This window comes from Bubalus kerabau, chromosome 6 (genome assembly GCF_029407905.1).
Source record: "Bubalus kerabau isolate K-KA32 ecotype Philippines breed swamp buffalo chromosome 6, PCC_UOA_SB_1v2, whole genome shotgun sequence".
In the NCBI taxonomy this organism is placed as follows: domain Eukaryota; kingdom Metazoa; phylum Chordata; class Mammalia; order Artiodactyla; family Bovidae; genus Bubalus; species Bubalus kerabau.
In genome coordinates this window covers 49,836,313-49,859,433 of record NC_073629.1, presented here as the reverse complement: position 1 = coordinate 49,859,433, position 23,121 = coordinate 49,836,313, and the positions used below count along the sequence as shown (strand labels likewise).

General features: G+C 43.7%; 1 protein-coding gene across 2 annotated transcripts; it reads right to left on the bottom strand.

Moving 5' to 3' along the window:
• Positions 1-6,544: 6,544 nt before the first annotated feature.
• On the bottom strand, positions 6,545-22,820 carry F3 (coagulation factor III, tissue factor). Of its 2 annotated transcripts, XM_055585063.1 has the most exons (8): positions 22,728-22,820; positions 17,954-18,113; positions 17,515-17,710; positions 16,317-16,428; positions 12,120-12,310; positions 9,801-9,979; positions 8,879-9,038; positions 6,545-7,544 (listed from the first exon to the last, which is right to left on the bottom strand). In XM_055585063.1, exons 3-8 carry the CDS (start codon positions 17,612-17,614, stop codon positions 7,408-7,410), a joined length of 879 nt encoding a protein of 292 aa, XP_055441038.1. In that variant the 5' UTR covers positions 17,615-17,710; positions 17,954-18,113; positions 22,728-22,820; the 3' UTR covers positions 6,545-7,407. The 2 variants fall into 2 exon arrangements, with proteins under 2 accessions (XP_055441038.1, XP_055441037.1); XM_055585062.1 differs by lacking the exons at positions 17,954-18,113; positions 22,728-22,820 and having other exon boundaries at positions 17,515-17,832.
• Between the last annotated feature and the right edge of the window lie 301 nt (positions 22,821-23,121).

Below are 23,121 nucleotides of genomic sequence, written 5' to 3'. Positions count from 1 at the left end.
GGGAAGTTCAGCTATAATAACTGAACTTAAGCTTAAGATCATTTTCCCCTAAATATTTTTTAAGCCACTGTCCTTCCATTTATAGTCACTGAATATAGTCTCAAGAATATCCTCTGCCATATCTGGCAAGTTGGTGTGTCTGAGCCTCTTGAGAGCTCTATGAAGGCAAATTAATTTTCCTCCTCCTTTCCTCCTCCGCACACAATAGGGTATGACTCCCCTTTCTGCGTATAAGCTTTTTCTGTGCCTCAGTGCATTATTTACTGAGTGCATTAATTTCCTCTCTCTTTTTTTCTTTGTCCCTATAGATTATAACCTTTTAAGATTACTTAGTATCATGGTAGTGGGGTCTTAGGAAGGAGAAGAGAAGCATGTTTCATCTTTGGAAGTCCATAAAGACTTTTAAAAGTCATTATATTTATTTTTTTTCCACAAAAGTTTGCTTATTTTAGCAGTAAAGAGGATAATACATATAAGAAAACTCAAAATGAAAAATTGGGCCATGATTCTGAGGTGTTCTTTAGAGTATCATATTTCCAGTGATTATGTAGAGAGACCCATGATGTATAACTTTTTTAGAATGTTCTGCTGACTCAGGTAAAGCTCTTTTTGCTAGTTCTTCGAATGAAAGAGCAAGCTCTGTGACTGGTCATTCTGGTTCTTTGAAAATGCGTCTTAAAATATTAATGATCATCCTAAATTAAAAAAAAATAGAGCTAGTACTTTCTAAAACTTTTTTAAAGAAAGGTATATTTTTATTTTTTAATTGATAAAGGTCTCTTTGTTTTCAACCTAGATAATAGTCTTTGACTTGGAAGTTGTGTGGGGAAATGGGGAAGCTCTGTTGCAGCTAAGTAACTAAGAATTGACCACACCGTGTAATGCTGCTCTTCTAAAGGGGAGGAAACTCCTAATCAGTGCTACTTCTGCACCTGCTCCATTGAAGAACTCGCTTGTGTACTGCATGACAATTATTTACCATCATATCTGTCTCCCATGTCAGACTATGAAGTCCTAGAGGACAGAGGCTGTGTATTCTTTTTAAATTTTTATTGGAGTATAGTTGCTTTACAATATTGTGTTAGTTTTGCTATACAGCAAAGTGAATCAGTTATACATATATCCCCTAGAAAGATAAACTTTAAACATAAATTAATTGGCCCAACTCTTAATTTAGCCAAAGATATTTGGCCAGATGGCTTTGACTTTGGGATGCTGAAGGCAATATAAAACTCCAGATTTTGTCAAACACACATTTATTTTTGGCGTTTTCCTATGTTCAAGTTACTGTTTGTGATCAAGCCTTCCCTCTTCTGGAACCCTTCTCATGCTTCCTCCTCACCCTTTCCTCCATCCACTTTGTTAACTCTGTCCTTCAGCTGATATTTTTAGATAGCCCTTCCAAGTCCAGGTTAGAGGGTCCCACCTGAGTTCCCCAAAGCGCCCTAGACTTCCCTTATCATAATGTTTATGTTCTGTTCTCATTACCTGTTTGCCATTTTAGCCCACAAATACATGAGCTCCACAAGAGCTGAGATTGTACCGTTTATATTTTATCAAATAGTAGGTGCTTAATATTAGAACGCAGGAGATGCAAGAGATGTGGGTTTGATCCTGGGTCAGGAAGATCCCCTGGAAAAGGAAATGGCAACACACTCCAGTATTCTTGCCTGGAATATCCTATGGACAGAAGAGCCTGGTGGGCTATAGTCCATGGGGCTGCAAAAGAGTCAGACACGACTGAGTACACACAATATTAGAATAAATGAATGAATTCAAATGCATAAGCATGGTTCTTGCCAGAAAAAATTACCATCTATAAAGGGGCCATGGCAAGTAAATATTCTATACAACATTAAGGGTGGGAGGAAAGACCTGTGAGAGTGCGGGAAGGAGGTAGAAAGAGTACACTGGGCATCTGGGAGAGGAAGGCACCTGAGTGAGATCAGGAATTATTATCCACAATCTTGGAGGCTGGGTAGATAGAAGCAGGGCGCATGAATCTGTGAAATTGAGGCAGGAAAGCTTTTGGTCTTAAGAAACTTGTGAATTAAAGCAGAGGTCCTCAAAATACTATCCTAGTGAAATGTGTAGTATTTGAGTATGATCATGTCTCTACTTTTAGTTTTGGCATGGATTAATAACTTGCTGATATTTAAGGTTGCTAAACGGCATCTTCTTGTCAGGGCTGTGCACTTCTGTCCATTGCTGAAGTGTCTCTCTCCCTTCTCCACCTTACTTCCCCTACCCTGCCTTTGTGAAATCAGAAGAGTGGGCTAAATGATTGGGGAAAGCACAGAGCTTCCCAGACGTCAGTGTGCATACAAAGTACCTGGAAAATGCAGATTCTGGTAGGAAGGGGTTAGGATCCGAAAATTTCTGTCTCTACCTCTCAAATGATGTCCCACGGCCACACTTTTAAGTATTGAAAGCAGATTCTGGAGTGGAGCTCTCTAGCTTTAGACTAAAGAGACCATCACAGGTAGACTTGTAGCACCTTGGAGAAGGTTCTCTGGTCCAGTGATTCTGACCACTCCAACCCCCATGTTCCTTCGTTCTTAATCATTTATAGGTGTTCTGGGTTTTATTTACTATGTATGTGTGAAAGTCGCTCAGTCGTATCCGATTCTTGGCAACCCCATGGACTGTACAGTCCATGGAATTCTCCAGTCCAGAATACTGAAGTGGGTAGCTGTTCCCTTCTCCAGGGGATCTTCCCATCCTAGGGATTGAACCCACGTCTCCCACATTGCAGGCAGACACTTTACCAGCTTAGTCACCAGGGAAGCCCAGTTCATGAATTCTAGTCAAATTGCAATCTTTCTGAGGAACCGAAGATGGCGCCACAATCTTGGTCTTAAAGGGTACTTCCCACCCAGACGCTGTTATGCAAAGGAAAAGCATCGTCCTGCCTCTCTGAAAGTTTCTTGTTCTCTGACCTTAAAAACTTAGAGAAGACATGTTGCTTCACAGATGGAGCATAGATTTCCAGTGATTTTTGAAATTCAGGCTACATTACGTCAAAAACCTTTCTTAAAGCTTTTTTAGAACCCCGTTGTAAATGTTTGTTGGATTTTGTGTGTTCAAGGTGAATTGCAATTTCTGTTACAAAACTCCTGGATTGTTATAAAGTATTTCCATTTCTGCCAGAGGTACTGTTATCTTTCAGTTGGTAATTATTTGTGCTGTATCTAATAACACATAATCACAGAATTTAAGCTTAAAACTATTGAAGAACTTTCGAACAACTAGCTCACTTGACAAAAAGAGAGAATAGGCTTCCCAATTTTGCTTAAGTTCTCCTGACTTTCGGCACCTTACAACAGGAAAAGTCCTAACAGACCATGTGTGATAGACCTTCCAGTGCGGCAGCTGCAGACTGAGGATCTTATCTAGGCTCTATGTATTCTTCCTTTGATTTAGGCTTCACAGCAGACTGAGTTCAGACTTCTCTCAGGGCTCAGAAATGTCCCATTTGAGCATAAAACTATTCCTAGTCTCTTATGGCAGTGAATTAGAGATTAAGCCAATGGTTCTGAAACTTTACTGAGCATTAAATCACTTGAAAGACTTCTTGTTAAAATATAGATTTGTAAGTTAGTAAGTCTGAGGTCAGGGTTATGAATTTACTTCGCTAATAAATTCTCGAATGATGCTCATTCTTATTCCATCACCTGCGATATGGGACCACACTTTGAGGACCATTGGATTAAGCTAACATTGTGGCTAACACATTTTTTTCATTATGTTCAGCAAGAGAGAGAGCATCCCGACATTCTCAGAAAGAGCCCTGAGAGTCACCCTTCCTAGACCACGTTAGCACATGTGCCAATCTCTGCAGCCACGAGGAAGGAATGTGCTGAATGGCAAAGCCAGAATCACGTCTGTCTGCAGCTGAAAAGCAGGGGTACGGGGAGGAACTAGAGTCCAGTGAATGCGTGTGGTGTGAACGCTGTAACCGTCACCATGCTTCTCAGGTAACTACTGGAGAAGAATCACACGTGCTACCACGTCAGAACAGGTGAAAACTGCATTTGGAAATGAGTTTATTTACTATGTGGTTGAAGTTTTTCCTTTGTTTATTTGAGACAAGTCCTTAGGTTACTGCCTGTCAGCTGTAACTAAGGTAAAATATCTTTGGATTTCACAAATATTAGTCTCTTATATGTAAGTCAAACTTGGTTAATGATTTAAGATCGTAAAAACCTGTCTTCAAAGCACAAACGTTTAGTTTACTAGCAGTTAGCTTTTCAGGACGCTTTAAGGGGCCAGAATAAATAACGAAGTATGATTTGGCCCACTGGAGGGCAGCAGATCCTGGAGAACAGTCAAAAGTTTATTTTTCTGCCCCAGCACTAACTACAATGTTGATGATGTTCGTCTCAGCAATAGGGACGGGCTTGGAAACCCGAGTCGTGGTTAGAATTTGCAGTGTTGAAGCTTCCCAATCATTGTACTGTAGCCTTGTTTGGATCTATAATGAATTCCTTCCCTGTGAACAGCCAGACATCTCATTTCTACCCAAACCAGCTTTCAGTCTACCAGTACTTACTTTAGTGGGACCACTCACATTCCTTAGATTATGAGGCCACGGGATTGCATAACGCGGTGCTAATTCCTGCCAGGGAAAGAGCAGCCAGATGCCCTCTCTGGGAGCTTGTTCTACCCTCGTGCGCTAAGCTCTTTGTCCCAGTTAGCCCCATGGGAGCAGGAATTCAAGATAACAGCCAGCGCACACTTCTTTCGGGACATGCCCCCATGCCAACCTCTCTCTGCTGCAACCTCTCTCTGCTCTGTGTGCACACCCTCCTTCTCTGGTGTGAATGCCACTTCAGCACTGACACAGATTGACTATGGCAAACAACCCAACCAAATCAGCCCAATGAACCAACCACGGGTCTGATTCCCTTAATTTCTCTAAAATATCTACTTTTTTCCCCCTTCTTTCAGGCTGCCATCTTTATGAAGACGTGAAAGGTTTGTTTGGCCTGTGCTTCCTTAGAATATGGTGTTATACCTAGCATTTCATGTTTAGAATTTTACTGACAATGCTTAGCGTTCTTTAGAGCAAAAGAACAAAATGCACTTAAAATTCGTGAACAGTGGGCAGTGAGCTGGGTGTTTGCGGAGGGTCTCCTCTGTGGGACCATGTGCAGGTGGGGGTGCCCTCTGAGACCTTCCCTAGACAGCACTATAGCTTCCCCCCCGCCGCACCCCCCTGCCCCAACCCCCCCACCCGCCGCACAGGAAGCAAACAAGACCGTGACTCATTGGGGTGCCAGGAGTCTCATTTTCATCTCTACTTAGAATCCTCTTTCAATACAGTTGTGAGATCAGGACCCGTCTGTTAGATTTTATTTGCATTTGAATGGAGGACTCACTTTCTACATTCCAGACAGAGGTAGTGAAGTCAGTTCGACCCAGCTGTGTCTAACAGCCCATTGGCAAGGCCACAGGGCTCTCAACCGTGTGTGTGTGTGTGTGTGTGTGTGTGTGTGTGTGCAGGCGCACGTGCGCACACATACTCAGTCATGTCTGACTCTTTGCAACCCCATGGACTGTAGCTCACCAGGCTCCTCTGTCCATGGAATCTTCCAGGCAAGAATAATGGAGTGGGTTGCCATTTTCTACTTCAGGGGATCTTCCCAACTCAGGATCGAAACCATGTCTCCTGTGTCTCCTGCATTGGCAGGGGAATTCTTTACCAACTGCACCACCTGAGATGCCCCTCAATCTAGTTTGCTTTTAATTAATTCTAGAAACCCCACTCTACTTCTCTCTCTTCCTATCTTACATTGTCCTTTTATCCAATTTTGTTTGAACGATCCAAAAATTTTTCTTCTGTTCTCCTCTCTAACCTTCATGTGCAACTCAAACTAATGCCCATGGGAAGAACTCTCTCCCATTAAGTCGGTGGTAGATGGCAGGCAATTTCCTCCCTTCCCTGGAAACTATACATCCATGCCCGTTGCCGTGTGACCTGTGGTGCTTCCCACAGGGTAATGTCAGGCTTTGTCATATGTCCAGCCTGGACCAAGGGTACGTAAGCAGAAGTGACATATTGCCACTCTGGAGCAGAAGTTTTAGGAGGCAGCTTAAGTCTCCTGCATTGGCAGGTGGGTTCTTTACCACTAGCACCACCTAGGAAGCCCTAGGAGGCAGCTTAAAGCCTGAAGACATGGCTGCCTGTTCTACCTGTTTTTTGCTTTGCCCTCTGTGAGAAGGAAACGGCCACCCACTCCAGTATTCTGGCCTGGAAAATTCCATGGACTGCACAGTCTATGGGGTTGCAAAGAGTCGGACATGACTGAGCCACATTCATTTCACTGTCCTGATCCTAAAAGGGGTTTCACCTTTGATTTGGGTCCTAGAATGAATGAGAAGACATTTAAGAAGAGTTGCAGTCAATCCACAGCCACCAAACCATAAGTGTAACATAAAGATAGCATTGTCATAAGCCACTGAAAATTTCAGGGTCACTTGGTACTGCAGTAGAATCAACCAATACAAAGGCCAAACCATAAATAATAACTGGAACATGTAATAGTCATATTTCCCAGTCACCTTTATTTATATAAAAGTATATTAAATAAATTATCTCAAAATATACAAACAACAATATTACCTCTATAAATAGAAAATCCCCATATATAAAACCTTTTTTCAAATTATATAAATACATACAATGTGGACCATAAAGTCTGAAGTACCTTAAACCTTAAACTCAATATGATTTGCTGGTAGAGTAGTCTTATAAAAACATAGTTAGCCGTCAAGTGTTTCATCGACAGCGCTTGTCAGTTAAAGTGCTAAACTGTAATGCGTATTAAGAATGTGCCCCAAATACAAGTCTTCTGCTTTTAACACATTCATATAAACGTTTGCTAATTGTTCAAACCACCAAAAGCACTCAAAAAAAAAAAAAAGACCTTAAACACCAAATTACAAAAAGACAGACATACGTTAGAAAGTCCACCCAATTTCCACCTTACTTTCCCACAAGGTTTGATGTCAGCCTCTCAAAAGTTCTCCGAAAGTCCACGCAGGAATTTTGAAGGCATTTGTTCATTTGTTTTTCCTTAGATAATCTGGCTTCAACTTGAACGTAGAAAATATCAGTCTGAAAGCAGGATACGTGCAAAAGGTGCCTTAGTGTTAAAATAGCAATTTTAAAAACTTGGAGTTGGTTGTACCGCTCATTACATTCCAAAGTGTCTTAATGCTGATGTTGAAACCAAGATGCTAATCGCAAGAAGAGGTCAGATAAGAACTTTTTTCGAGCCCCAGGGTCTGTATGCTCCAGAACAGTCACTTGTGTTTCCATGTGATCTACCGCCTTAAGAGCTCTTGGTCACAGCGCAGCACGAGCTCTGCAGCGTTGGCAGAAAGCTCCAAGAGCAGGATCTTTTATGCAGCGTTGAGCGGCGCGTTCTCCTTCCCATTTCGCTCTGCTCTCACCTTCCTGCACTTGTGCAGAGACACAGACAGGACGACGACGAAGATGATGATCACCAGCATCACTGTGCCAATGATGAAGAAAAGTTCTGAAAAATAAAAGGTACCAAGTCAACTCAGAGAGAGAGCCTGAATCTCATTTTTCAGTGGGCAGAACCCCAAATTACACCATCCAGCTTTTGTGTAACTTGAAATCTCTTTTCTCCACCACACATTTCTATTAGGAAAGAATCTCTCAAACCCTAGATGTTTGCAGGCAATTGACAACAATGAAAAAGCATTTAACAAACTGGATAATGCTCACAGTCTAGAAAGATACATGTAGATAGAAGCAAGAATAGCTGTTAGAAACAAGTGGCTAAAGATGATGCCGAGTTGGGTAGCAATGATTATAGTAGAAGATGAACTATCAGTGCAAAGAGAGATACAGAGTGCTACCCAGATTCACATAAAGAAGAGATAACTGGTTGGGGCAATAAGAAGGCTTCCTGGTAGAGGCGGCACATGAAACGATTCTCAGAGGACACATTTCAGCAGAGAGAGAAGAGGCAGGGGAAGCAGTGATCTAGGTGTGCGCGAAGACAGCGAGGCAGGGGAACTCAAGCTGGCTTTAGGAAGATGGATGTGAGGGCTGCGGGTGTGATGGCCCAAACGGTGCAGAGCCCTTTCCTTCTGTCAATGTCAGTTAACAGGAGAGAATTTTTAAAGTGACTTTAAAATATTTAAACTGCCTCTCAGCAAGGCACTAGGTCATTATTACTATCCTCTCACTCTTCTGTTCCCTTGAAGTACTCAGAGCACCATCCCAATCAAGCCTGGAGGCAGATTCCTGGGTTCTCAGCCTCGTGCACATCTGAGCCTCCATGGCACCTCCAGATAAGATCCACTCCTCACCTGGCGTCTGTGCTCTGGTGTGGCACATGTGCACACACATGTGTGCCAGTGAGGCACACACATGTACACATGGTATATCTGCTAGCCCCAATCCCTTTGCTTCATGGGTTATGACCCTGGGGTAACAGCAGCCCATGATAGGTGCTCACAAACGTCTATGGGGTGTTGTTGCACCTGGTTCACCAGGTGAGCTGGTGAAGCTCCCCACAAACCAGAAGTATGAAAAAATGCCCAGAGAAATCTGTGATTTGATACTAAATCCTAAACATCTACCATGGGCCCAGGGCTCACTCAGCAGAGAGCTTAGCGCATGCTAGGTGCTAAAAAAAAAACAACTAACTAAAAAACACCTGTTAATACAAGGGAACAACACAGAAACTAAATGTCTAAAATCATGAGTACCCCCTGCCCCCCGCAAACCACAAAAAACCCAGGCAGTTTTCCCCTGAAGATAGTACATCTAGTCCTGAGGATAGAGCTAGTCCCGTGGAAGGCAGCCCTGCCTCCCAGATCATGGGCAGAGCCTCACCTGTGGACAGAACTTTCTCGTGGCTAGTGCACTTGATGGGACTTTCTGGACTCTTCTGGTTCACTCTTCGTGATAGAATCACTGCTTGAACATGGAAACAATAGTTTTCGCCTTTATCCACATCAATCAAAAACCCATTAGTGTTTGTCGTGGCCTTTTTCTGTTAAAAGATAAGAGTTCTTTATTCATCCAGGCTCAGAGTGAATTCTGTTGCCTTTACTAAGTCACTGTGGTAGTAAAATCAAAGTGTTAGTCACTCAGTTGTGTCTGACTCTTTGCGACCCCATGGACTATAGCTCACCAGGCTCCTCAGTCCATGGAATTCTCCAGTCAAGAATACTGGAGTGGGCAGCCATTCCCTTTTCCAGGGGTTCTTTCCAGCTCAGGGATAGAACCTGGGTCTCCTGCATTGCAGGCAGACTCTTTATGGTCTGAGCCACCAGGGAAGCCCAGCCTATGTGGACACATCTGACATAAAGATTGGAAGTCAGTTGACTCATCAAGCTCCCCCTGATAACTGCTAAGGATTTTTTTCCCCAAGGATGAAGACATCCACTTTGGATACAGTCAACCCAATAATTAGCCCCTTTAGAAGATACCTGCAAGAAAGGAAAAAAGGAAAGAAGTACTAATTGTTGAATGAAAAACAAATTCTGTCTCTGGGATCCTCAATAGAAGAAGAAATGTGGGAGCTGGTAGGAACCTTAGAGATGACTGGTCCTGCCCCTTGGCTGGGAATCTGGGTTCCCGAGGCGGGCCAGTGCAAAGCAGCTGGAAGTCACAGGCAGAACCGAGACAGCAGTCTGCTTCCTACTCCACAACACTGCCCTGTCAACCACTTGCTTTGATGTTTGACTTGGAGAAGAAATGAAATCAAGGATCTGCAATTTAAAACCAGTTATAAAAACAAAAGAATGCTCACCTTTCCTGTACTGGAAGCTTTCCAGTAATAAAGCGTATAATTCAAGTCCTTGCCAAAAACATCCCGGAGGCTTAGGAATGTGCTGTTCGCTCTGACTAACGTACGTGCATCTTGTACCGTCACATTCAGTTTTGTCCCAACTTGTTCAAAACTCTGAATTGTTGGCTGTCCAAGGTTTGCTATAACACAGAAAATGAGCTTCGTTGGGACCAAAGAGTTCTATACGAAGTAGAACCCCATTGAGTTATCATGGTTAATAACCACCTAGTCATCCCTCACAAAATACCTCAAAGAACCAGCTCCCTGGCACCGGAGCTGAACCACGAGACATTCTACAGCAGAGCTGTCTAGCGGAAATGCACAGGGAGCCACAGATGTCACTTTAAATCTCCTGTGGTCACGTTAGAAAAAGTAAAAAGGAAGGAGTGAAGTTAATCTATTTCATTTCACCCAATATGGCTAAAATATTCTAACTTTAACATGTACTCAATATGAAAACTTTGAGATCTTTCTCAAAATCCAGTGTATATTTTACACATATGGCATTAGCTGACGTTTCAAGTGCTCAACAGCCACATGTGGTTAACCAAACAGCTGCAAAAGATTCCATATTTTAAATACAATAGAGGCTGTGGGAAAGCCCATGAAACGTCCTTGGTATCTCAAAAAATCACTTTTAACCACCAGGTCTCTTCGATGGCTCAATTAGCTCATGTGCTTTGGTTGAATAATAGTGAAATGAATCCTCATAATTCAATAGGAATTATAGGCAAGGGTGTGTGTGTATAAGCACACAGAAATATAAGCTATTTTCTCTCTTGCACCAAAAAAGGATTTGAAGTAGCTTACAAAAAGCTCAAGAACAGGGCTTCCCTGTTGGCTCAGTGTTTAAGAATCTGCCAGCCAATGCAGGGGACAGGGACTCGATCCCTGATCTGGGAAGATCCCACATGCCTCAGAGCAACTAAGCCCTTGCGCAGCAACTACTGAGCCTGTGCTCTAGAGCCCAGAAACCACAGTTACTGAGGCCATGCGCCCTAGAGCCCGTGCTCCACAAGAGAAGCCATCGAAATGAGAAGCCTGTGCACCGCAACTAGAGAGGAGCTCATGCAGCAAGAAGACCCTGCACGGCCAAAAATAAAAATAAATAAAATTATTTTAAAAAAATCCTCAAGAACTATAAAAAGAAATCATGAGGATGCTGCCCATGGAGGGAGAATAAATATCAATGAACATGTAGTTACTATAGGTGGTCATGGGTGGGATCTAAGCTCAGAACTGGGAGAGGCACACGACTAAAAGCACTAAGGAGTTTGAAGACAGGCTCTGGCAGATGGCTCAGGGCAGGTCGTCCGATTCACCTGGGGTGAGGCTGCCTCCCGTTTCCACCCTCAGAGTACACACCGAGGGAAAGGGGGCTGCCTGTTTCTCTGCCCCTTCTCTCCACCCCTGCCTGGAGAAGCTCCCCGTGGGCTATCAGCGGGGTAAACGTAAAAACACCAGTAACACAACACTTTCATTCTAAATCTTCTACTAGAGCCGCTGATGTCCCTCTTCTCAATGTGCTACATGTTTGTTTATTTAAAATACTTAGTTCAGAACCATAGCCATGATGAAAATTCTGCATCTCCTACTTGGCAGGAATCCTTTGTACTCCCTTAGCAAAGGCTGGGGAGAAAAGCATTCTGTGTTTTCAAGACCAGCATGAAGGAAGCACGATGGGAGCTGGCCTGGCAAGTGCCAGCACATCACAGGACTCAAATCCTGGTCAAGCAAGGAAAAAGGTCAGCAGCCCAATGACGGGATGGAAGGGAAACCGAACTTGCCCCGTGGATTTGTAACCTGTGAAAAACCCTAATTGGGATTTCTGGTCTGATGATGGGACACAAAATTCAGAAGGTATATAAAATCTCCTAAATATTGGGTCAGTCAAAAATTTCATTTGGGCTTTTCCATAAGATCTTATGGAACTTTTTGGTCAGCAATATATATGGGGAAATACTGGACCTGCCAGCCTTTGTGAATTTCCTACTCTCTGCCCCCTATCCAGCCAGTTACTGGTAGGGTCTGGGGACAGACTGGTGGAGAAAGCTACTTGATGACATTTTTATCAACTCCAAAGTTCACGTCCCATGAGCCTCCTACCACATCCAGAATGAGCGAAGAGGGCTGTGGCACGTCCTGCTTTCTGAGAAAACAAGATGTGTTTACGGATAAACTTTTTTTTAATGTAATCATTCCTAAGGGTCACAAGCTCACGGAATATTTAGAAGTTTATGAAAACAAGAATGAACGGTTACTACAAATCGAGCTACTTACTCTCTAGGTAGGGTGTGAACTCCGGGGAGTTGGTAAACGGAGGCTCCCCGGTGGAACCGCTGGTGTCCGCCGGGTAGGAAAGGACTCTCGCCAAATATGTCTCTTTGACATTTTTCACAATCTCATCAGTGACATCACACTCCGTGTTTGTTGTGTAAAAGCATTTGTTTTTCCAATTTCCTAATCTAGGGCTGAGGAAAGGAAGGAAGAGAAATGGAACATTATGATTTGCATCCAATAAGGTAACTGTTTTCTGGCTGGGGTGCTGTGTTCCAACACTGACTTCCACAAACAATCCTGAGGAAGTCTTTGCTACGCTGAACACATCAGGTCCTCTCAGCAACCTTTGGTGGTGGGGCGGGGGCGCTCTGTAATTGTCTTTGTTCTTACAGATAAGGCCACTGAGGCAAAGGGAGGTTGCGTGACCAGCACAAAGTCACACAGCTGGATTTTTGAGCCAGACAGCAGTTCGACTACTGGGTCTGTGCTCTGAATCATTTTGTTAAATACCTTTCTTAAAATGTAGATGATCTGTCATGACTATGTGGGAGAAGGGACAATTTTCCATCAAGACTCAATTATTTACTAGTCTACTTATTATATCATTATATTCTGTTTATCACATTCTGTATTCTATGTTGAATATAGTCAATGCAGTCATAGAGTCTATATAATAATACATTCTATTCTATTACATTCTATTGTGACCATTATTGGTGTGGTTACTTAACAGTTATTAAAACTACCATAAGCCAGGCACTCTACTGGACCCTTAAACATGTTACTTCGTTTGGTATTAATCCTTTCAAGAAAGTACTGGATCTTTCTCACATATGAGGATACTGAAGCTCAGAGCTGCTAGGTAACTTGTATAAGGTCTTACAGCTTATGAGAAGAGAGCTGGGTCTGTCCCTCTCATTATACGATCAGTACTTGCCTCCCTCACTTTCACAGGATGAGCCATCAAAAATGATAGAGTAACGATACAGGTAGTGTCTGTCAAAGTCTGAGACTGGGACAGATCTGAGTCTGTCTCTTAAGACAGATTTTTCTTTTGTAAGATCGTAGAACAGAAAATGATTTAAAGCACTAAAATGAAAATGAAATTATCCTGAAATGATATAAAGAACTTCTATGAAAAAAGTGAAACTATTCTACAGAACTGAAACAATTAAAATGTCAGTGCCACCTGATGCACGCACAAGTGTCCCACGCAACTTGACAGCTGCTCTGTTGTTTCCCATCATCAACCCCCAGAGTGTCCTGCCCATCATCCCAGGCCACACTCCAATCCCACCGTCTACAGGAAACTCCAGATCTCCTTGCTCAGAACTGATCTCTCCCTTCCCTGGCCCCAGCACGGATATCTCATTAAAGCACTTAAGCGAGCCTGGTACTTCCACGCCCTTGTGCTCCTCCATCAAACAGTGGGGCTTTAGGGCTTGCACATGGCCAGGATTTGTGGAGCATTAGATGGTTTACATTTAGAGGCTGAACTGGGGAGGAAACGAGCTGCCACAGGGATTTAACTGTCTAGATCCAGGCATAAGAATCATAAAAAAGAATCTTTTAAAAGTCTGAACTAAATAACCAGGCTAAGAGGGTGTGGATAAACACACTCTTGGTCCTTAAATTCACAAACTAAGATTAAGACAGAAATATGTTTACATACTCTTAGATTTCTCTAATTTTCTGTGATAAAAGTAGAGATGCAGCCTTAATTCCAGAATGACCAGAATGCATTTTTTTAAAACTGCATCATTTCTATTTTAAAAAGTGAACAAGAACCTGATGATTCTTCTCCACTGCTATGGCAAACAAGTTGTTCAGATAACAGGAGAAACACTTCTGGGTGCTGTGGCTACATTCCATCTGAGAGATAGCATCTGTGGTTCCTTCAGCTCAGAGGAGGAACCACAGACCTCTGGAAAAATTTAGCACAGGTAATAATCACCAAAAGTTATAGAGCTTTTAAGTACTGCAAACTGGCTGGGAAGGGGCAATTCTGCAGTCAGTTCCTCTGACTGCTATTATCAGCATTAACACGATAAACGCCTCCAAGGTTCCTCTGGGTATTGCAAAATCTCCTGATTTGGAAATAATAAAAGTCCCGCCTGAACTTCTAAAAAATCCCAACATAATTCAGACCCACCAATTAAGGAGCAGGTTATTTTCTACAAGCTCTGGAAGTTCCAATTTAGAATTTATGGAACCAGTATTTCAGGGGATGGTTGGGTGGTAAGGCTTGAGCCAGTAACACTTTGCAACTGAAAACTGTTTCCAAAAGGGAAAAATGCAGTTGGAGCTCCGGGCACAGCTGTGGCGCCCTGTGTCTGGGGACAGGCTGGTGGTGGGGCGGCTGGCTCCGGAGGAGCGGCGGGTCAAGATGCTTTCTCTAGGGAGGACGACTGGGAGGGAGGACGACTGGGAGGGAGAAAGGCGCACTGAGGGGACCAGTGGAACGGCTCTCTTTCCTCCTCCCGGCTCTGGAGTCTCACGTAAGACTCACGCAACCCACTGAGAAGGTGGGGGTGCGCGCTGCTCCGTAGGCCTTGCTTCCTGACCTTGCTGTGTGCACACCAAGGTAAGTCCCTTACCTTTCCAGGGCCGGTTTCCTCGCCTATAAAATGACTACTATGGACCCTTTACCTAGGAATCCCATTTACCCGTGGGCTGGTAATGGAAGAGTGGGGGTCTCCAGCAGGGGGTTGGAACCACTCACAGTTCCTCTAGCACACAAGAGAGACGGCCGGCTGGGCCAGAACCAGCCCCACCCAGGGCCCCCGGGCGCCCCCAAGCTGCAGCTCTGCGCTAGGTTGTTTGCACACAGAGGCCATGTCCGCTTAAATAATAGCAGCCTTGCAGCTGAGAACTTGACTTGACACGCTTACATAACAGTAGCTTTGCAGTCTGAGAACTTAGAATTGACGAAGTCTAAATGTTTAAAACTCTGGTAAATCAGAAATATGTTTTCTCACGTTCACCAAACTTAAGATTCAATATATTTAGGACGTAAGCATCCTTCCTAAAATCTTCTTTTCACTACCCAGAAACAAAGTGTCTACTAAGGTAAGCTTCAGCCCTGCCTGCATTTGTGGAATTAGTAACTTTCATCGAGTGGAATCTGATTTGACAAGTTTGGCCATAATTGTAATTATTACCTCGACTTTTAAATTCTTCTAAATCTTTCTTTGTATATATACAAGCATGTATGCATGCACACACAAATTTTCTTCCCTGTTGGCTTGGCAATAGTTGTCATGAAGTTGATGTTGGAAAAAAAAAAAAAAGAACATCCGCCTAAAAGACCCACTCCATACTTAAGAGCTGCATTTCAAATGCTATAAAAGACTTGGCACAAGTTAAAACAGCAAAAAACCTTTCATTTTAGTCAGCAACATGTCTGTACCTTCTATAAGGAGTCTTAGTTTCCATAGCTGCTGTCCTCTACTTAATAAGATCTCTACCAAGCCTCCTAGAACATTTCAGAAACAAAAAACTTGCTAAAACCAAAAACTTGATGGTGTATTCCTTCCCTGCTCAGTGAGTCACGGATTTGACCTCCTCCAAGATCATGTATGCAACGGAATTTTGAATCACGAATCCAAAGATTAATGAATCAAACACTGCTTAAGGGCAACATATACGTCCGAACTCCTCCCTACCTCTTCTCTAACATGTTAGATCCAGCTGGCAGTCTAGACAGCACGGAAAAGGCTGTGTGTACTTAGAGAGATGAGTTATCACTGATCCACGACCACATCTATCAGTGCCCCCATGGCTTGCTCAAGAAAGTTCACATCTCCACAGCTTATACTCACAAATTTCCCCAATCATCTCCGAAAACAAAACATTCTATCAGTTTAAGGTCTGTCAGTGTTACAGACTTGATGAGTATGACTCAGGCCAGCAAATTACCATGCTGCTACTGCTGCTAAGTCGCTTCAGTCATGTCTGACTCTGTGCGACCCTATGGACTGCAGCCTACTAGGCTTCTCTGTCCATGGGATTCTCCAGGCAAGAACACTGGAGTGGGTTGCCATTTCCTTCTCCAAGAAATTACCATGAATGCCCTCTTATTCTTTGTTATCTGTTAAATAATTTCATCCATCAACCAGCTTTAAAGACATCTATATTCAGCACAGGAAAGTGGAAACAACAAAAATCTTATTTTTCTTTTTTTGGTACCTAGCTTACCTTATCTGAACAGTGTAGACATAATTGATGGGTTTGGGTTCCCACTCCAAAATGGTCTTGAAATTAGTTGACTTCCAAGTTATATTATATGCTACCACTACATCTGTAGTGCCTTTAAACAACAGAGAAACAGTTATTAATGTTTACATGAACTTCTCAGCACACAATTTTATGTTGATGGTATAAAACATTCCAACTCCGTAACATCATCATAAACCTCACATTAATATTTTCCTAACCACAAAGGCTTTAACTCAATTATCATAAGAAAAAAAATCGGCAATATTTTCCTAAACCCAGAGTTTCCTCATGGCAAGACGACCTGGTGATCTAAGGAAACACACAAGGATCTTGAAGTCCTTGTTTGAAATTATTCATGGGGAAAGCCCTGTGAGAACGACCGAAGCACAGCTCAGGAGCCTTCAGTGGCCCAGGGTATCCACGGACCAACTGGAGAAGGGGGAAGGGCAGGATTCCAGGTTTAACTTAGCAGGGAAAGCCGGCTAGGATGGGTTTCTGTAAACTATGTTAAAGGGCAAAGCCCACACGTGTCAGAAGAGTTAGGACTGCATCCAATAAAAAAAAAAAACAAACAAATCTTGACTTTTTTCACTTTTATCTAATCCCCATGAATAATTTCAGTCACTATACTGAAACTTCCACAGACACCCGGGCAGACAATAAGCATGTACACTGTCGGCTGTATTCGGTTAGGATGCCTAATATTGTTAAGGTCTTCTTTGCCAGTTCTCAGAAGGTTAGTCTCTGCCTGCGTCTCACATAGAACAGGCTTACAGGGCATGCAAAATGTGGCGCCTGCTCCAATCCAAGCGACATTTTGGAAGGACTGACTAACCCAATCTAAAACACTGACGATCAAGAGAAGACCGAGAGCCGTTTCTCATTAAGGAAAGTCCACATACAATGAAGGATAACATTCAAACATTGCCTGTCGACCCCTGCAGGTGCGGAGCCTTGTCTCATCACTTTCAAGGTGTCGGCTCCCTGGGAAACTAAAGCGAGATTCCCAAAGGCACTTAGGCAACAATGGATGCCCAGGGCAAGCATCTCGAGGAGAAGGGGCGGCGGGTCCCTGGCGAGCCACACCTCGGGGCGGGGAGAGCCCGCGGTCAGCCAGACCTGTCCTCCCTCCTCCCGGTGGCTCGCCCCAGGGCTCTGCGAGGCGGGAGCCACTCACCGGCGACTCCGGCCACCTGGATGAGGACTAAGCCGAATAGAAGAGCCCGAGCGACGGCGGTCTGGGGGCAGGGCACCCGGGGCCCGTTGGGGGTCGCCATGTCCCGGAGCTGACGGCGAGGTCTCAAAAATTCTGCTGAGCCCCGGAGGCTGGAGAAGTGAGGATGCTGCGGAGGTTGGGCTGGAGGCACCTGGGGCTGCGGGATGAACCGGGAGGGATGCGGGGAGCCCAGAGTTTGTGGGAGCTCGTCCCCGCCGCGCTTTAAAGAGCTGAGCGCACGTTTGCGCCTCCGCCTCCGCTGAGTCCGCCCCCGCCTCTCCTCCCGACTCCCCGCCCCCGGCCTGCCTTCGTCGCCTCGGTGGGCGGCCCCTGGCGAGTCCACACCCCGCCCCGCCTCCTCCGAGTAGGAAACTCCGGGACCCTGCAAGGACTGATTCACCCGTGATTCAACCCGCCGCCGAGCGTGAGTGTCCTTCGGCTGCTGGCCGGTCCAGGTGCCGAGGGTAATCAGGGTCCCCAGTCGCTCAGATCCCCTGACGCCCCAGCTTCCTGACCCCGGGATCACCTATCCAGATGTCCCGCCTGAGTGGGCGGCAGGTCTGTGGGAAGGAATAAAGGGAGGTTGGAAGGAGTTTGGGGAGGAAGAGAGGGATTCCCTCCCTTCCATTTGGCGATGCAATGTCCAGGCCGGCGGGAGCGCAGCACCTACCAAGGTTAATAGAAAGTACTGGCCGCGGGCTCCTCTCTGGCTCCAGAGAGCATTTCTGGGGCGCTTTGCCCACGTCGGGCGAGCTTAGAATCTGCAGCCAAGTAACAGCATGACGAGGAGCAGAGCCTTCTGCCAGCATCGGCAATTTCGTTGTTCGCACCCAAGGCAATGATACCTGGCCTGCCCACCACCCGGGGCCCTTAGCCTAGGTGTCTTCTATGAGGTGCTGCCAATGCAAGTGTTGCGACCGGTCCGAAGGTCAGTCAGTCCAGGCACAACGCAGACCAATTCGTGTTAGTGACCGAGGAAGGACTCTCCTAAATCTGGCAGTTTGCCTCTGGGAGAATTCCGGCGTGACATATGCCGCCTTGTGGTTCCCGAAAGGATTGTTCTCACGTTGAAGAAGACATTTGTGGGATTGAGATAGTTCCGCTCAAATTAAAGAAACCATTAAATGAAAATTTTTAATGTAATCAGTCAAGCTTTCTGATTTTTCTGGCTTCCTCTTCTGAGCTTTGCTGTAAAGTTATAAGGCAGGAGAAGGTTAACTCTTATTCCGCTGAGTGGCTCTGTACGGGGTCTTGTCAAAGTATTGCCATCTATCATTACTGTTACTCTGTAGTTGCCTCCGAGACAGACTGGAGAGTTTTTAGGAGAATCGAGTCTGTTTTCTTTCCTCTCCCATTTTCCTCCCCGCCAGGGAAATTAGCCCTTCATTTTAGTGCACACTGTATACACATTTTCATATAGCCTCTTGAAGCATAGCATTAAACTCTCTTTAAAAGACATACAACTTTGCAAAATTTAATTTTCTCCTATCCTTGAACTGAAATAGCACGTCCAGGTTTAGCAGAGTCCTTCCTTCCTAGAAACTGAAAGCTGCACTTGCTGGTTTCCTCTTTGAGCTCTCTTCCAACTCTAAAACCCACAAAGCTTATATTTGCAAAACCAAGCCATGCAAGTCTCCTTTTTGCAGTCTTTGGCCTGAGGCATTTTCCCTAACAGATCTTTGGCCACCTGGGTTGTGATTCTTTGAAAACAGCTGGGAGAAAATGTTGCACTTCAACCTAATGCCTTACAACAGCAGTCCCCGACCTCCAGGATCTCATGCCTGATGATTTGAGGTGGAGCTGATGTAATAATAGTAGAAATAAAATGCACAATAAATGCAGTGTGCTTGAGTCATCCCGAAAGCACCCACGACCCCAATCAGCAGAAAATTGTCCTCCACAAAATCATCCCCTGGTGCCTAAAAGGTTGGGGACCACTGCCATACAAGATGCAAGGAATTGTTGCTCTGTCTGCACGGTAATTGTATTTGGAGTTGTATTTGGATTGTATTTGGAGCCACCGACTCTCCTGAAATCATGAAAGGCTTTAAATAATGTCAAGATCAGCAATTCGATAAGAAAAATTATGTTCAATGTTATATTGTGATACAAAAGTTGCCATAAAGCTTGGTAAATTAGATGAATATGTATTTTGCATATTCGCTAAAGTTACTAGGCAGGGAAGAGGAATTTGTTGGGTGTTAGCATGGGTTTTTGAGTGAATATAGAATGACATTTTCTAAGATTCAGAAAATGCTAAAAAAAATTTACCATTTTCAAGAAGAAGAGGAAGAAAACTGGCTATGGTAAATTAACATTGCATAGTAAAGTTTTTTTCCTGGTTGATCAGACTGTGGCCAAATGATTTCCAATGCTGCTCTACACAAAGTACATTCCTAAAATTTCACTGTTGATCATTTTTGCACAGAGACAAATTATTAAAACAATATTTTTATCCCCTTCAATAAAGTGGAGCTCAGCAGTTACCAAAGTTTCCTCCTATATGATACACCTAGGAAATTCAGAAGTTAGAAAAGTTCCTAAGCTATAATGATAATCAGGCTGGCCTGACCAATCCACTTATTTGAGATTTGAGAATGTCAGACTTGGGGGGGACCTCACAGACGTGCATTCACAGACGAAGATCCCGTGCTCAGCTGGCCTGCGTGAACCTGCTTGTGTCATCTCACAATGCAGATCTGCTCTCTGACCTCAGGAGTTTTCTTTCCACAACCACACTTTCTTCTCTCAAAGCATGGAAGTGAGATTAGGTCGTAAACTAAGGCTCACTTTATTTTATTCATCCATAGGCATCCAATAATGCTCTGCAGTTGGCGTATAAAATATTTGCAGTTTAGGGACCTCATTGTTCTCCAGCAGGAATATTCTGATGGTTTCTCCTTCAAACACACATGCGTGGAGTCATGTAGAAGAGGTTGCATTTCCTTTGCATAACCAGTGATGAAATGTGGGCAATGAGTCTAACAGTGGCTGGGGTAATGTTCAGTGCTTCCTCTGTACTTTTATGGCACTTCCCACTAATTTCACAGACCTAATTTCATCAAATATTTTACTTGATTTCAACTTGTGTTTGTTGTCTGTCTTTCCCATTACAATTCCTTGGGGGAATAAGGACTAGGTTTTTTCTTTACATTTCTCATACAATTTTAATCACATGGTAGGGTTTTAATATGTTTTGAATCAATAAACACTTTTTGAAACCACGCATGCAGCCAGATATTTTCACTGGCATTCTAAAGATGAAATTTGTCACTGGAATTTTTCTGTCTACTGGCCTGCAGTGGATATTCCATATGAACTCAACTTGGTAAGAAAATACAAATCAACCATGTGTTGTAAAGCATCACTTTACAGTGAGCTCCAATGATCTAACTAATGAGTAATGGTCCTTGCTACAGCCAGAAAAGCTAATCAGGAGAACCAGCTGAAGACCAGAAAGCAAATGCAAAATTTGTGAACTGGTTTTCATTTTCAGTTTCCTACAAGATTTGATATTGGAGTGATTCAGAAGATTTTCAGTCATCTGATAGCTTTTCTTGCATAGAAAGGCTTAATAATTCCTTTGAATAAATTGCACAAAATGTATCTCTCCCCTGGAAAAGGATCAGTTCAGTTCAGTCGCTCAGTCGTGTCCGACTCTTTGCGACCCCATGAATCGCAGCACGCCAGGCCTCCCTGTCCATCACCAACTCCCGGAGTTCACTCAGACTCATGTCCATCGAGTTGGTGATGCCATACGCCATCTCATCCTCTGTCGTCCCCTTCTCCTCCTGCCCCCAATCCCTCCCAGCATCAGAGTCTTTTCCAATGAGTCAACTCTTTGCATGAGGTGGCCAAAGTACTGGAGTTTCAGCTTTAGCAGCATTCCTTCCAAAGAAATCCCAGGGCTGATCTCCTTCAGAATGGACTGGTTGGATCTCCTTGCAGTCCAAGAGACTCTCAAGAGTCTTTTCCAACACCACAGTTCAAAAGCATCAATTCTTCGGCGCTCAGCCTTCTTCACAGTCCAACTCTCACATCCATACATGACCACAGGAAAAATCATAGCCTTGACTGGACAGAACTTTGTTGGCAAAGTAATGTCTCTGCTTTTGAATATGCTATCTAGGTTGGTCATAACTTTCCTTCCAAGGAGTAAGAGTCTTTTAATTTCATGGCTGCAGTCACCATCTGCAGTGATTTTGGAGCCCCCAAAAATAAAGTCTGACACTGTTTCCACTGTTTCCCCATCTATTTCCCATGAAGTGATGGGACCGGATGCAAAAGGATAGGTTAAACTTTATGACAGAAGATGAAATTGAGAGTAATTTGTGTGAAACTATTATATTCATATGAAATAGTGAAAAGAGCAATAAAACTATTTGGCCCAAAATTCAGGTAAAAGGCAAAATAGGAAAAAGACCAAAGGGAATAGGAGTGGGAACACAGAGTTCTGGGGGGAAAAAAATGTGACTTAGCAGAACCTAAAAAACATCTGGCAGGGAATAGTTAGTCATGGAAAAACTGACAGTCATGATTTTGCATTTTGTGAAAATATATACTAGCCCAACAGTTAACATTTAGACAGAAATTAAATAGTTGACAGCCCATACAATGGAATATATTATCCTGGTCATTCAAAAATACATCTATTAGCTTACCTTACAAGCAACTTTACCAAATATATTATCCCATAGCACCAGTATTCTGAAAAGTATAATCTTAGAGAAAAAGCTTCCAGTTCAAACCTTGGACTAGATTATTTTTTCAGCACACAACTCTGTTTATAAGCTTAAGGCTTATCAAACTACCTGCCATATTTCATTTTGAGAAACAGTAAATATTCATCATACATTCTCTACATACCATATTGATAAAATAAACCATAAATGTAAATAGTGGATATTGTTTTAGTAACAAAAAGTCATTTAAAATCTAAACCTTTAACATGTTCTTCTTAATATAACACAGATGGTTTAAAAGTTTTTATATAGTATCCTTTTATGGCAACATCCCTTAATTCCTCACTTCTATAACTCCTTATACCTGACAGTGTGGCTGCACCCTGAGGGACTGTAAGCCTTGCAGTTGCCCAGCCTGGTGATGCAGACTGATGAAAAAGCCGGGAGACAGTGACAAAGACATTAATGGTTTAATGGATGGGGGAATCTTACACGAAGGGTCCTGGAGAGACACCCCACCATGTTCGGCAAATAGTGAGCAGGAAATGGCAGCATTTCCTGTGGGAGGAAGAGGCTACTATTTACAGGGGAAATTGACATCAGGTTGTCTTATCAGTTTCCAGGGACTAATTAAGCCCTATCATTCGGAGGACTGGATAGTCCGTGTGGCCAAGCAGGTGCTGGGGGCTTCTCAGGTGGCGCTAGTGGTAAAGAACCCACCTGCCAATGTAGAAGATAGTGAGAGAGGTGGGTTCGATCCCTGGCTCAGGAAGTTCCCCTGGAGGAGAGCATGGCAACCCACTCCAGTATTCTTGCCTGGAGAATTCCATGGACAGAAGAGCCTGGCAGGCTACAGTCCATGGGGTTGCAAAGAGTTGGGCACGAC